General features: G+C 39.6%; 1 protein-coding gene across 2 annotated transcripts in view; it reads left to right on the forward strand.

Annotated features, from left to right (window-relative positions):
• The window catches only part of NKAIN2 (sodium/potassium transporting ATPase interacting 2), a gene marked incomplete at both ends in the record, with an annotated part of 980,185 nt that overhangs the window by 954,193 nt on the left and 11,051 nt on the right, over positions 1–14,941 (forward strand). For both annotated transcript variants that reach the window (XM_081251326.1, XM_081251327.1), the window contains one exon: positions 6,874–6,934. In XM_081251326.1, coding sequence (XP_081107452.1) covers positions 6,874–6,934 — 61 coding nt within the window. The remainder of the gene's footprint in view (positions 1–6,873; positions 6,935–14,941) is intronic.

The following is a 14,941-nucleotide window of genomic DNA, read 5'->3' on the forward strand; positions in this document are numbered from 1 at the left end:
AGATCCTGTGTACCCTTTATCCAGTTTTGCCCAATGGTAACATCTTGCAAAACTATAGTACAATATCACTATTAGGATGCTGACAGTGGTGCAGTCAAGAATCCCTTGTGTTGCCACATCCACTTCCCTGTGACACCCCACCTTCCCTAGTCCTGGCAACCAATAATCTGTTCTCCATTTTTCTAGTTTTGTCATGTCAAGAGTGTAATTTAAATGGAATCATACAGTATACCACCTTCGGGAATTGGCTTTTTTCACTCAGCATAATTCTATGGAAATTTATACAAGCCGTTGCATGTATCACTAGTCCCTTTCTTGTACTGCTGAGTAGTATTCCATAATACGGACATGCCAGTTTGTTGAACAGTTCACTCAATGAAGGACATCTGGATTGCATCCCATTTGGGGCTATTATGGATAAAGCTGCTATATGCTTTAGTGTACAGGTTTTTGTGTGAACACATCTTCCTTTCTCTGGCATAAATGGCCAGGAGTGTGTTGCTGGGTTATATTGCAGTTGTGTGTTTAGTTTTTCTAAGAAAACTTCAAACTGTTTTCCAGAGTGGCTATACATAAATATTTCTGTCTTTTTTCTTCCAAGATTTTTGTAGTTGGTCTTCTAAATTTTGACCATCGTGAATCTTGGTATGAATTTCTTTGGGTTTTTCCTGTTTGGGCTTCAATCAGCCTCTTGAATACATAAGTCAAATTTGGAAAATTTGCAGTCACTATTTCTTCGAGTACTTTTTCAGTACTGCTCTTTTTATCCTTTCCTTTCAGGACTCCAATGACACAAATGTTAGACATTTTATTATAGTCCTATGGCTGTATGAGGCTCTGTTCATTTTCTTTTTAGTCTATGTTTTTCCTCGTGTATATTGGGTAATTTCCATTGTTCTATCTTCAAGTTCACTGATTCAGTCCTGTCTCCTCCATTCTGCAATTGAGTTTTTTTAATTTTGGTTACTGAATTTCTTTTTTCAGTTCTAAATTTTCAGTCTGGTTCTTCTTTATATCTTCTATTTCTTTGCTGACATTTTTTTTTCATTCATTTCAAGTGTGTTCATAACTTCTTGCTGAAGCATTTTTTTTTTACTCTAAAATGTTTGCCAGATAATTCTAACATCTGTCATCCAGCTCTGTGTTAGCTTCCATTGGTTGTCTGTTTTCATTCATGTTGAAAACTTTATCCTTATTGATACAGTAAGGAATTTTAAATTGAAACATGGACACTTTGGGTATTATATTATGAGACTCTATATCTTTCTTAAATCTACTGTTTAGCTGGCTTTCTCTGGTGCTCCTTTGGCAGGGGAAGGAGAGACACTGACTCATTACTTCCGAGCAGGGGTTAGAAGTCCAGATTCCCCACTCAGACTCTATTGATACTCAAGAGAGGAAGGGCTTCTCATTAAGGCTTGGAGACAGTGGAAGTTCCTGCTCTCTACTCAGCCTTCACTGGTACCTCCAGGGTACCAGGGTACCAGAGAAGGCTAGGAGGGGTAGGAGTGCCTTGTTACTGCTCCCAGCTGGCTTCATCTAACACCACAGGGGTAGGACATTGACCTCATTACTGCTGGTCATTGGTGAAAGTCCTGATTCTCCACTAAGCCTCCTCTGACACCAACCCAGTTGGGAAGGGAGGGGTACCTTCTTACTACAGAGTGAGGTCAGAAGTCTAGATTCCCTTTGGGGGTCTCTACAGACACTACGGAGGGGGACTTCCTCCTTCCTGGCAGGAATGAAAGTCCAGGCTCCTGCCTCACTTCTCAGACACCACAGCCTGGCCAGGAGGGAAGATCTGGCTCCCTCTTCTTTGTTGCTGTGGCTGGGGAGTGGGGTTACAGTTTCTTCTGTGGCATTGGCTAAAGAGGGCTATTATTGTCTTAAATTGTTTTTCTGTCTTGTTAGGCTGTCCCTTTCTTGGTCCTTTTGTTAGAGAGAGCAAGCTTTTGTTGGGGCTCTTTTATCTGTGCCTATTGGCATTTCTGTGTCGTGGGCTTCTTCAGCCCCAAGTATGGTATATATGAGACAAAAAAAAAAAAAATAGGAAACTCACTCCCATGTCCTTCTTTGGGTCCTAAGATTCCTAGCCAGTCTACCTTCTTTTCATCTTTCAGAGTCTTTCTATGTGTGTTTTATATATATAATGTCCAGGGTTTTCAGCAGTATTTAGTGGGAGGGTTAGGGAAAAGTATGTCTACTCCAACTTCCTGAAAAAAAGTCCAGAAGATAGTATTTTAAACACTAAGGCTATTACATTTTCAATTATTACAATTAAATCTTTTTAAATACGTACCAAAAGGCTTCAGTTTCCTCTTATCTATTAGCCTCTATGTGAATTCCTCGGATATACAGTCATACTTTGGTTTGTAGATACAAAAAAGAATTTTAATCTGATTTAGTTATAGAGAGAAAATATCATTTCCTTTCAGCCAGTAATGATATCAAGATGATATATAATTCCCTATCAGGTGAATTAGAAGTGAACAAATCATATTAGATGTATCAAGGTGAAAAGATGAATAAAAATAAAAAGATTTAGGCTTAGCTCTGCTTTGAATGCCAAAGACTAAGAAAACTGTAATATTTTGTTTTTTTACAAGTGGATAATTATATGTTTGCCTAATATAATACCACTGGTATCTTTCATTGTTACACTAAGCCATCTTTAAATAAGGAACAGAATAAAATAACTTTATTTTAATTCCAGGTATTCATATCCACTCTGACAAGGTGGGTCACTGTTTCCTACTTTGGGAACCATTCCACCCCTTCACATTGCCCAAACTCCTCTGAAACGGAGCCTCTTGCTCCTCTCTAAACATAATCCACATCTTCCCATAGGTTGTCTGAGCTCTGCTTGGAAGATGTTCTCACCTTTCCCCTGTTATTCCCTCTCAAAGCCTTCCACCCCCATCTCTCGAGGTCTATCTCCAAAATGCCAACCTACAACCTACCCTGGGAATGGATTGCCAGTTCTTTGGGAAGGCAGCACTTTAACTCAGTCTTAAAGGATGAGTTAGAACTCCTCAAAGGTGGAGAGCTGAGCAAGGAAGGAAGGGAGGAGATGTAGGGCATTCGCATGCTCTCTTGGCAGAAGGGGTTAAAGAGTTAAAGAACAGGGACTTCCCTGGTGGCACAGTGGTTGGGAATCCGCCTGCCAGTGCAGGGGAAATGGGTTCGAGCCCTGGTCCAGGAAGATCCCACATGCCACGGAGCAGCTAAGCCCGTGAGCCACAACTACTGAGCCTGTGCTCTGGGACCCATGAGCCACAACTACTATAGCCCACGTGCCACAACTACTGAAGCCCCAACGCCTAGAGCCCATGTTCCACAACAAGAAAAGCCACAGCAATGAGGAGCCCGCACACCACAACGAAGAGTAGCCCCCGCTCGCCCCAACTAGAGAAAGCCCATGTGCAGCAACAAAGACCCAACACAGCCAAAAATAAATAATAAATAAATTTATTTAAAAAAAAAAAGAGTTAAAGAACAGAGGGCAACCACCTGATATATGTCTGCAAACTACCAACAGCTTAATACTGGCATCAATTCTGAGACAATGAGTGGTGGGAAATGAGGCTAGACAGGGACTATATATCACATGAGGAAGGATTTGTATTTTGTGAAAACTTTTATACTTCTTCAGTAGAAGATGGAGTGCTCCTTTAAGTGTACTGTATAGAAAATTACATAGTTAGAACTGCAATTTGATACATGCTCAAAGCCCTCTGATTATAGCCCTAATCTCTCTTCACAGCTTTTATTTCCGTTGCTCTAATATGAGGTCCACAAACTCTCATCAGATGGAAGGACTGGCTCTTTCTTGAACACAGTCTATAACTTCCCCGCCTGATGAACTCACTCAGGAGAAGCAAGGCCCATTTTACCTGTCCTCTGCAAAAATACATATAATGTTCTTCCAAAGGTAGTTGTGAGGATTAATGAGCTAACGCGTGAAAGCACCCAGTTTACCATTTGTCAGTTAGGAGACAATCAATTTTCTTCCTTCCTCCTGGCACTTATCTTAATCTACTTTGAAGTACAATTATACGTGTACCCTGCTACAAGACTGCAAAATCCTTTAGACTGTGTCTAAAACAGCGGCTCTAAACGAGGGGCGGTTTTGCCTTTGAAAGGATGTATGCCAATGTCTGGAGACATTCTGGATTCTCTCAATTATCAACTGTCTTGATCATAGGATGTTAGCAGTTATACATCCTATAATGCATAACAGAGCCCACAAAAAAGAGTTACTCAACCCAAAATGTCAGTGGTGCCGAGGTTGGGAAACCCTGGCTTGGTTCATCTTTGTGGCCCGGGCAGCAGTTAGCAGAGTTGCATGTTATAGGAAGTATTAAGAGCTGTAAGAAATTCTTTGAAACTGCTTTTCTGTAGGTAAATTTATAAATTGCTGTGAGGGAGTAAAAATTAAATTAGAGATTTATTTGGTGTAGGAAAATTGAAAGGTAACAGAGGTTTATGAATCTTTATTAATTTGGGAGAAACCAATTTCCATTTGTATTTAGAGGTGACCAATTTAAAAGCTGAAGTTCTCTTAATCAGCAAGCTTTTGTAAAGAAATGCAGCAGGATTTACTTTTATATCAAAGTCACTCCCCTGATAGTTAAAGAATGCAACCGAATACAATTAAAAGATCACTGGTAAGCAAAATACAGTGCCTTGGCTGCATTCTGGGAGAGGAGTACAGTTAATAACCTAGATTCTAGTGACACTTTAATGAGAAGTTTAAACTCACTGGCCCTGAATCTCAGAATTTATCAATGCTCTTTACCTAGATTTTCATTTAAAAGTAATTAAGCGATGAGTGAAAATCAAGAGAAAAGTTTGTGATTAGGAAAAAAGTTGCTTTGTAGATAATTCAAGTAGTAAGTATTTTAAACTGAAAAGAAGAGATAAATTACTGATAAATCTATGGCATTTAGCCATAATGGTAAGGCCTTCCTGTGGAGGAAGAAGGGGAGATATAGGCAGTACCCAGGGGATTTAACCAAACCCATAGCCTCTTTACCTCACCACAGTCAGATCCAGCACCCATGACAGAGTACGCATGGGACTAGGTCACTCAGTGATACAGGCATTTTCATGGGCCCTGGTGGATAAAAGATTAAGAAGTGTTCATCTGCTTTTCCATTATCTGTGAAAATGCTCAAATCACTGTGTGATTTTGTTTGGTCAAATCAATATCTTTGCTAAAGCCAAACAGGATACACTGGTTTTTAACAGTACCCTGTATTCTAAAAATAAGTCCCATAAAAACAGTAACCTGATGATTCCATTATATAAGGAGACTGTTCTTACTATCACAATTTTATTGCCAATAGCAACATATACTTCAAAGAGAAAAATGCTTATTTGGTGACTTTTCTAACATATTTTTAAAAACCTAAGTGCTAATGCAGCATCAGTGGCATGTTATCTAGCTCTCTGTTACTATGTGTAGTGGTTCAGATACTACACTTGGGGGTGGGAAGGCAGCGGGTCCATTGTCCCTCTCATCCAGGATCTGAAAACAAAAGCTTGTGAAGAATATTTTGCATAAGTCTGCTTTCTCATTCATTGCTCTCTCTTAAGCAGGGTCACTGTTTCTGTGCCAGGAAAACCACTGTTTTATCTCATGCCAGATCTCTTTGGAAAAGAACTAGAATCTGCCAGAACGTGCTTTCTTTCTCAAACTAAAATTAAAGATTTTCTAAAGTTCCTTTTAACCGGACCTCTGTCTCCAAATAGTTCTTCTCATTAAATACCTATCAGTGTACCCTCTGACTTAAAATGTTCCACTCACATCTTCCAGAAATACTGCAATCTGTCAGCTAACGGAAAACAAGTTCATTAGGTTTATCACAGCAGCAACTTTTTGCCCTGTACCTTAGCTTCCTGATTGAAGACTGTAGCCTTTGTCCCAAGGTTCCCTTCCCCAATGCCAAATACTCAGTAGGATCAATGCCTGTCTGAGATGTCATCGTGAAAAATTTTCATCACTGTCCTGAGGACATGGCTTTAAGGATTCCTCCAAACTGGATTATTTTGGAAAAAAAAATTTCCACATGTCAGGAAATTAGTTTGCTTCCTTATACCAGTGCTCATTATTTGACTAAATAATTATACTTATATGAAGGAATACAAAACTACACCATCTGAGGGGACATATATCAAAGGGCTTTACTGTGCTCCTTCACAGATACTATCTCAGTGAGCAAAGACTTCCCTGACCACAGGGACCTCTGTTGTATGCTTCAGAAAGGATGCTCTGATGTGTGCAATCCCAGTCAAATGCATTGTGATATTCCTTACAGTTATCCACCCCATTGCTCCACTGTATCATGTCATCTTAGCTACACTCGGTATGTCCTGGTTCCTGTTACTGGTCTAAATAAGAGTTTTTCTTACTTACAAAGTGTTGAGGCAACATTTCATGGAATCTCCTTAATATTTTTCTCTCAAAACATTTTTCTGATAGTCAGCAGGAGTTCAATTTTAGAATCTTAGGCTCTGGGCTAATGAAAAGTGAATTAGAAGTTGATTGGCACAAATGCAAATGCTAATCCATTGATGAATGGCCATAATTCTTTATTTTTCCTCTGGACCTAAAATAACTTGCTGTAGATTGCCTGGCAATTAACAAATCTTAAACATAAATGCAGAACAAAGGAAAACAGAGTAATATATTCATTTATAAGTCACATTATATGAGTAAAGAATCCACACTGGAGTCCAGATCCAGTCTGATGAACTATTTTGGAACACTGAATCTAGTCAAAACCACATGCCTTTGAAAAGTCGCTCCCCCAGTGGGATCCAGTACTGTTGCCTTTGCCACATGTCTAAAGCATCTTTGTTTTGTTTCAGCTGGCAGGGTTCATCTACGCCTGTTATGTCGTGAAATGTATAACTGAAGAAGAGGACAGCTGTAAGTATTAAAGCTCTATTCTGTTTCTTTCACGTTCAGAGCATCTTCTTTACGGCCTCTTACCTTCTTTCCTACTACTCAGACAATTATCCCTTAACACATCATTAGAATAGGGACTAAGCCCTTTGTACCCATTAAGCTAAAATGTTTTTCATAAAAGTATCCAGCATATAGATAACTAATCAGTTTCACCCAGGACTACAAATCCGAACAATTTGCAATAGTTCCAAAAATTCTCACAAGAACTGACTCCAGATTGATTCAAGAAATTTTTCTTCATGAAACCAAATGTTCATATTTCCTATTTTTTCCTACAATTTGATACAAATAGCTAGAACTTTATGTCAGAGTCTCAGCATTCAGCACTACTGCTTGATCCAGAGTTTAAATGGAGGTACCCTCTCACAAGCCTCTAAGTGGCTCCATTGTCCTCTGCTCTTCTAAAAATTGGCAGGTAGGTTTCACTCCTTCCTTGCCCCCTAAGGATCTGAAATAGGAGGATTGGAAAAAGTACTTCAATGCTCTCTGGGTACTTGCCCATACAGCTATATTTATTCTGAGGAAAAATCAGAGCTGGGAATCATTCTTCTTGGTTTCCAAAGATATTCATAATGATTGGGGTGTTGAGACAGTGGAGGAAAAGATGAGGATCCACTGCTCTGTTAATAGGATGATTTGAGGAAAATACTCAAAGAGAAATATGTGTTTCTTCTTCACTTTCCAGTCATACTAGGAAGAAGGAGGCTGTATCATGTGATTCATTTAGAGGAGGCACATTCTCAATCATATTCACACACGATGTAAAATTAGGAATATACAGTGCATAGTTTATATTGTTTGCAAAAGGAAATGATAGTCCTTTACAAATAAGCATTTGTAAAACACTCCTCAATGTATCAAGTGCTATGTCAGTTTGGGGATATTTTAAGATGAGTAGGGACTTCCCTGGTGGCGGAGTGATTAAGAATCCGCCTGCCAAGGCAGGGGACACAGGTTCGATCCCTGGTCCGGGAAGATCCCACATGCCACGTAGCAACTAAGCCTGTGTGCCACAACTACTGAGCCTGCGCTCTAGAGCCCGCAAGCCACAACTACTGAGCCTGCATGCCAAGAGCCCGTGCTCTGCCACAAGTCACTGCAATGAGAAGCCCATGCACCACAACAAAGAGTAGCTGCCGCTCGCCACAACTAGAGAAAGCCCACACGCGGCAACGAAGACCCAACACAACAAAAATAAATAAATAAATAACTTTATAAAAAAAATAAAATAAAAAGATGAGTAATATGCAGTCTTCTACTTCTAGGAATTAAGCATTTTGTAGGGGAAAGAAACATGTGAACAAATAAGTATAATAAAACTCTGTAGTGTATAGTGTGGGGAGATAGGAAAGGAATCAGGAAAGGTTTCATAGAGAAGGACACTCTTGAGCTTGGTCTTGGAAAATAAATAGATATTTGGATAGCTGATACGGGAGTAAGGTGATCCCAGGCAAAAGGTGAAAAAGAACCAAGACATATCACAGCCTGCCATATTGGGGGCAGAGCAGTCAGGTTAATATGACTGAATTATATCCTGTGCTAGAGGTGCGTACCCAGAGATGACTGGTAAAGATGAGATAGTAGAAAAATGGTTATGACAAAGTAAGGAGTCTGGACTTTATTTTGTATAGCATGATGGCCAATCAATTGGCAGTTAATAGAAAGAGAATAACAATCAGAAATGCACTTCAGAAAAAACATAATGGTATCAGTATGAAGGAGAGACTTGAATGGGAAGGTCGAGATTAAGGAAAGAGACAGATTAGGACACCGTGAAAATGACTGAGATATGAGATGATGAAGGTCTGGATTAAGACCAGTGTTGGAGAGGGAGAGGATAGATATGTTATTAAACATAAAAATAATACTGATTAATGGGCTATGGATGGGTACTATGTAAGGGGTAAGGAAGAGACTGATAGATTTCTGAATTTCTGATATGAGTGAATGGGTAGACGGAAATGTCACTTGAGGAAGGTAGAATGGGGATGAAGCAACTGGTTCAGCTTGGAAAGGTTGAGTTTGAGGTGCTTAACGAAGATGCAGGAGAAGATATCTAGTAACCACTTGTCCTATGCCCAAAAGATTTATTCTGTTGGAAGGGTAAATATTAGGAAAGGTAAAAGATATATGGATTTTAAAATGTATGGACTCCACAAACTATGTAAGTTCATTCAGCTATTACCATTCAGTGTCTTTGTGCCAAATCCTTGATGAGTCTATAGGTTAAATTCCATATGGGAATTGAGCTTTCTCTAAACTATAATGTTTTATTTTATTTCACAATGATGTCTGCATTTTTATCTTCAGAAAAAATACTGACACACCAAGTCTCCTAGACAGATAATCGGTATCTCTCCAGAATAGTACCTCCCAAGCGGGATCCCAGAAATGCTAGTCCATAAGTTATACTGCTCAAAAAAGATTCCAAAGCCAAGTAAGTTTGACACTAAAAATTTAGAATGCACATTTATGCATTAACATCTCTGAGAGTACTGCAATAAAGAAGTACGTCCAATTTGTCCTAATCCACAGTTTTGTTTTAACCATATTGTGTTGGATGAGATACAGTGAGGCCAGAAGCAGATCAAAGAGAGAAACCAAAAAGGGTTTTACTACATTCATGGTTCCCTAGCGAGAACACAGCATGCCACACAGGGCCACTCAGGGAAAGCACCATCGTGTGTCATGAGGCAGAGAGAGAGAGAGAGAGGAGAGAGAGAAAGAGAGAGAGAGAGAGAGAGAGGGAAGGAGGAGAGAGAGAGAGACACACACACACACGCAGAACTGTAAGCAAGTGCTTTTACTGTGGTTTCCAGGGAAAGGACCCAGCAAGGCAGGGTAAAAGGGTTTAGGATTGGCTAAGTTTGAAAGAGGTCCCCATGAAATTCATGTTCACTGTGACTGTCAGAGAATAAGGTTTGGGGCTATCTAAGGTCTCCAGATGTTTTGGGTGGGCCAGGCTTAACTTAGGAACAGCCTGTGGTCATTCTGTAGATGTTAAGGCATTTTACAGAAACTAAAAGTATAGTTAATATCCCAAACCTTTGAACACGGAATGTTTTTTCATGAGAAATCTTAATATTCCAGGGAATTATAATTCCAGGGAACTCATTTTAGGGAATTCTGCCCTAGGTCAAGTTTTGGTCAAAGCCATGTAAATCCAAGGGGATGTGAAGTTACAAATATCTTTTGGAAAATAAGGCTTATCTTTCAAGCATCTAATAAACTGTTTTCCGTAATGCTTATGTCTTTTTATGTATTCTGACCACAACTCCTTAAGTACCTTTATTAATCTAAAAGACAGGCAGACTTATCATAGATAATTTTTCTAATTTTAGTCTTTTTGTTCAGTGAGTAAGATATGAACTACTTTCCTTTTTTTTATAGCCAAGTAGACTCATGCTTATCATGAACATTCATGGGACTACTAAACAACATGGAGGAGATGCTCATTTGGGCCAGTTCTCTGTCCAGTTAGGTCTGTTTACTTGTGGTCACTCACACACAATTATGAATATTTGTTGAGTAAAATGCTTTAGATTGATATTTCCCACACATTATCATGATCTTGATCGCCTGTCTATATGTTTACCTCCAGGCACTGCCTAGAACACATGACTTCCAATGCTCAAGTGTAAAAAAGGTTGCAATTTCTATCTAGTTTTCAGTAATTATATTATAAAGAAAATTATTTTGATCCTTTAAAAATGTTTTGGCTTGATGAATGTACAATAAAACACACACACACACATGCACACACACACAAATGCTCTCAGAAAGTAAGTCCTGAAAGATGGAGAAAGTTTAATGTATATATAAACAGGGAAAGGATCTCTGTGTAACTATTCTTACCTGCTGTGGATTTGCAATGAAGCAACCTGATGGGAGTGTAGTACAGGAGGAGATGCCAGCTGCCTATTTGCCAAATTAGTTAAGTTTCCATTCCTAAGAGCCTCCTCACAAGGAACACAGGACAGTTTGGGTTCTGTAGCTGTGCTGAGAATGGACTGTGGAGATAAGGGCCTAATTATGGCACCTGGAAGACTTAAGTATTCTTGACGTCAATAGGAAGCGGACCGGCTCTGTACTCAGTTTTGATATCTGAGGCTCAGCAGCAAGTGTAGCCAGAGAGCCTCAGAGGCACCACCCTCTAGGGAGCTAAGGCGAGGGTTCAGGCTCCATGAGAGAAGAGTCAAACTTAGACTCTACAAATAGCAATAAATCATCATTGAACTAGAGGGAGTTCCTGCAGGCACATCAAATGTCTAAGATTTTTTTCTTTATTTCTCCTTTTAAACAGTATCTCATTTGCTTTTCTAGAGGCCAGTTTTATAAATACTTATATAGACACTTTAATGCAAAGTTGTTGTTAATTTCCCCCATGAAAACCCTGGGCCTTGAAGTTTACATCTCTGCCCCTCTGCTTATCTAAGCCAGAGCCCCAGCCTGACAGGCCAACTGGCTGTGCAAACTCACAGGACAACACTGCCATCTGCTGTGCCGATCAGGAGATGACAACCACCCTTGGAGCAAAGATTTCAAATAGGAAGATGTGGGCAATTCCGCCCCCATGTATCAGCCACCTAGGGGTGCAATAACAAAATATAACAGACTGGGTGGCTTAAACAATGCATATTTATTTTCTCACAGTTCTGGAGGCTAGAAGTCCAAGATCAAGGTGTTGGCAGGTTTGGTTTCTCCTAAAGCCTCTCTCTTTGGCTTATAGAAGGCTGAATTCTCACTTTGCCCCCTTTTCTCTTTCTGTGCATGCCCCCATGTCTCTTCCTCTTCTTATAAGAACACCAGTTTTATTGAATTAGGGCCACATACTTATGGCCTCTTTAGCCTTAATTACCTCTTTAAGGGCCCCATCTCCAAATACAATCACATAGCAGGTTAGGCTTTTAACAGATAAATTTGGAAGGGGATACCATTCAGACCATAACATCCCATATCTAAATACACACACACACACACACACGCACGCACGCACGCACACACCATGTGGCTGTTGGCTACTTGAAAATACCTATGGGGAACAGAGTGGGGCTAGCTTCTGCTCACTGGCACATCAAACACCTGTGGGTAAGAGGCTCCAGGCGGTAATGGTAGCCTCCCTGCTCCTGGCTCACTGCCAGTAGGCAGTTCCTGCCCGCATCTCCTGCTGTGAGGTGGGGTGATCTGCCTTCAGATGAGAAGCTCCTCGCCAGAAAAAAGCTGGGACCTGCTCCAGAGGGTGTGCCTTGACACTTGAACCTTATTTGAGCAGGGCAACCATCACAACATACTTTTATATATTTGTAAAAGGCAGCGATATGTCTTAGGAGAAAAGACTTTCTCCAGGAGAGCGGGCATCCCTCGCTGAGCTGTCTTTGTGGCTGGGCTCTTCACTGTATCATCTGTTGCCAACCATGCTGAGTTTTCCTTATGACCTCCAGTGTTTTTTATTCCCCTCTACTTGTTCTCTTTGACAGTATTCTGTGAAGGAAATAAAATGTTCTGAGATTTCTGGTCTGGTGCCTTTTATTATACTTGTAGCTCTTCTCTCCCTTAATCCTCAGCTCTTCTGCATCAGAGTCTGATGTCCACTTACAGTGATAGAACTAAGAACTTATCAGCTTCATTAGTGTTGTTAGGTGTGACAATTAAAAGGAAAACATGCAGCTGTGGAAAAATAATAACTTATCCATAACAGAAAAAATAGGCAACATGATTTCTCAATTTTTATTATGTTTTCTTATAAACCTTTGCCTTAATAGTTAAACTAAAAATAAAAATAAACATCAGTCCTCTGGAAAATGGATCCATTTTTCTAAGTAGTCACTATCTTTTCTAAAAGAGATTCAGTGTGTTTGCAAATGTTCTTAAATATTCAAATCATCCGAGAAAATATGCAGAATGTCATTTAAAAAATATCCTAAGAGGGCTTATTTTGAAAAAGATATTGGAAAATTAATTCTAGATGTTTAAACACACATGTTCAGATACACACATGCACAAACCTACCAACCAAGCACAGATTCATAAAAGTCTGTCCTGAATTCTCCAAAATAAACTGGCCTTGGGATAAAAGTCATAATCGATTTATAGACTCTTTCATTTGAAAAGCAAACCACAGGAAATTATTCACTTCTCTGAGGCTAATAATTTTCTGTTATTTTTGTTTGATTTTTCTTCTAAAGCCTCCTGGCCTACACTTCTGTGTACTGAACTCTGTTCTGTATATTTTGATCGCTTTTCCAGTTTGACAGGATCATTGAGTTTGGATGCAGTTCTCTGAGCACAAGGACACACTCTCCCACCTGTGGGGGAGGGTAGAGGTGGCAAGGGAGGAGTACTCGTCCATTAAAAAATATTTGGTTCTTTCTGTTTATAAAGGAATGTAAGTTTACTGCAGAATGTAGAGAAAATACAGATAAACAAAACAAAATTAGAATGATTTCACAATTTTGAATTCTGGTTCTCAGGTAACATTTGGGTATATGTCTGCTTTCTTCCTTTCTTCCTTTCTTTTTCTTTCTCTCTGTCTGGTTGTTAGGGCCATATTATACAGTCTGTTTGGTAACCTGAGCTTTCTTTCTTATTATTTATAAACCACTCTCCAAACATAACCTAAGGGGTAGGCAATTAGCAGTTCAAAACAGGTGCCAAGTTCCTGGGTGCCAGGTTGACAGGTAGAGTTATAAGAATGGTGTGTCTGTTTTTACTGTTCAAATATCATACTCAAGAAATCAAATGAAAGCGTAGTATATTATTGTTTTTTTTTATAACATTTGTTTTGTAATTCTGAAGGTGACTGAGTGAAATAACCTTGTCCATACCTGCCAGGCTCCCACAAAATCAAAATGTGCTGTTCCTTTCCCCATCTCTGAAGAGAATCACATGTGATTAGAGTCTGGAGCCCCAGACTTCAGAGGCTACTAACCTCGAGCTAGTGCCCTGCAGAATCACAGTGCGGCCAAGATAGAACGTGTCACCTTACTCCTCTTCCAACTTCCCAGAGCACAGGAGCTCTGCATTTATTTAATTTTACAACTCTTGATCCCGCTTAAGATTTCTTGTGAACTAAGAACACTGCAGAGTTTGAAGTGATAGGAAACTACTGCCTACTGCTCTATTTCAGCACTTTAATTTTACAGGCCCACATAGATTAAATGACTTGCCCCAGGTCACAGAGCTTATCGGTGAACTTCTGACATAATATAGCACCTATTAACTCCCTCAGGGTAAGAGTATTAGGGGATGCTAGTGGGGACCACAGCTATCTTGACCACCACTACATCCTCAGCATCCCCAACCTGAAGCAGGACTCAGTAAGTATATGGGAAATAAACAAATCAATCAGCTCTCCACTAACATTTCCTGGACTATATGGAAACTCCTAAGGAAATGTGACATTTTTTTAGACCCCGATTGATTCTAAAGTAAATGAATAATGAATTAGAACAAAGTAGCTTTCATCATTTTCTAGACAAATGGAAGAAAGCAGAAAAAAAAGATAAGCTGCCATATGTAAAAATAAAAGACAGACTAGATGACCAGCACCTGAAACGAATGCTTACATATACATGTGCCTCCTGTCAATCACATGCGAGCTCCTATCAGTGACAACGGCCTTCCCTAACAGGGATACAATCGTTACATTGTCTCCCAAAATCAGTGCCTGTCTTTTTTTCAGCCTGCTGTTAAATCGCTCCCTCTGGTGGTCAGGGAAGAGAAAACATATGCACTTTATTTTTAAATTTGGATATTCAGGTCCACATTGAGTCTTCTTTAACAATCACTTCTCATCTTCTCCCTTTTCTCTTAACGTCTCCTCCATTATACTCTACTGCTTATTATACAAACACGTACACACACATACATGCACACTATGATCATCTTTAAATAAATCTAATGTTCCCAAATCAAAAATAGCAGGGAAAGAAATTGATTCATTCCCTATCCTTTGTTGATTCGAAACAA

Source organism: Mesoplodon bidens, assembly GCF_964165515.1.
Source record: "Mesoplodon bidens genome assembly, chromosome: 12".
In the NCBI taxonomy this organism is placed as follows: Eukaryota; Metazoa; Chordata; class Mammalia; order Artiodactyla; family Ziphiidae; genus Mesoplodon; species Mesoplodon bidens.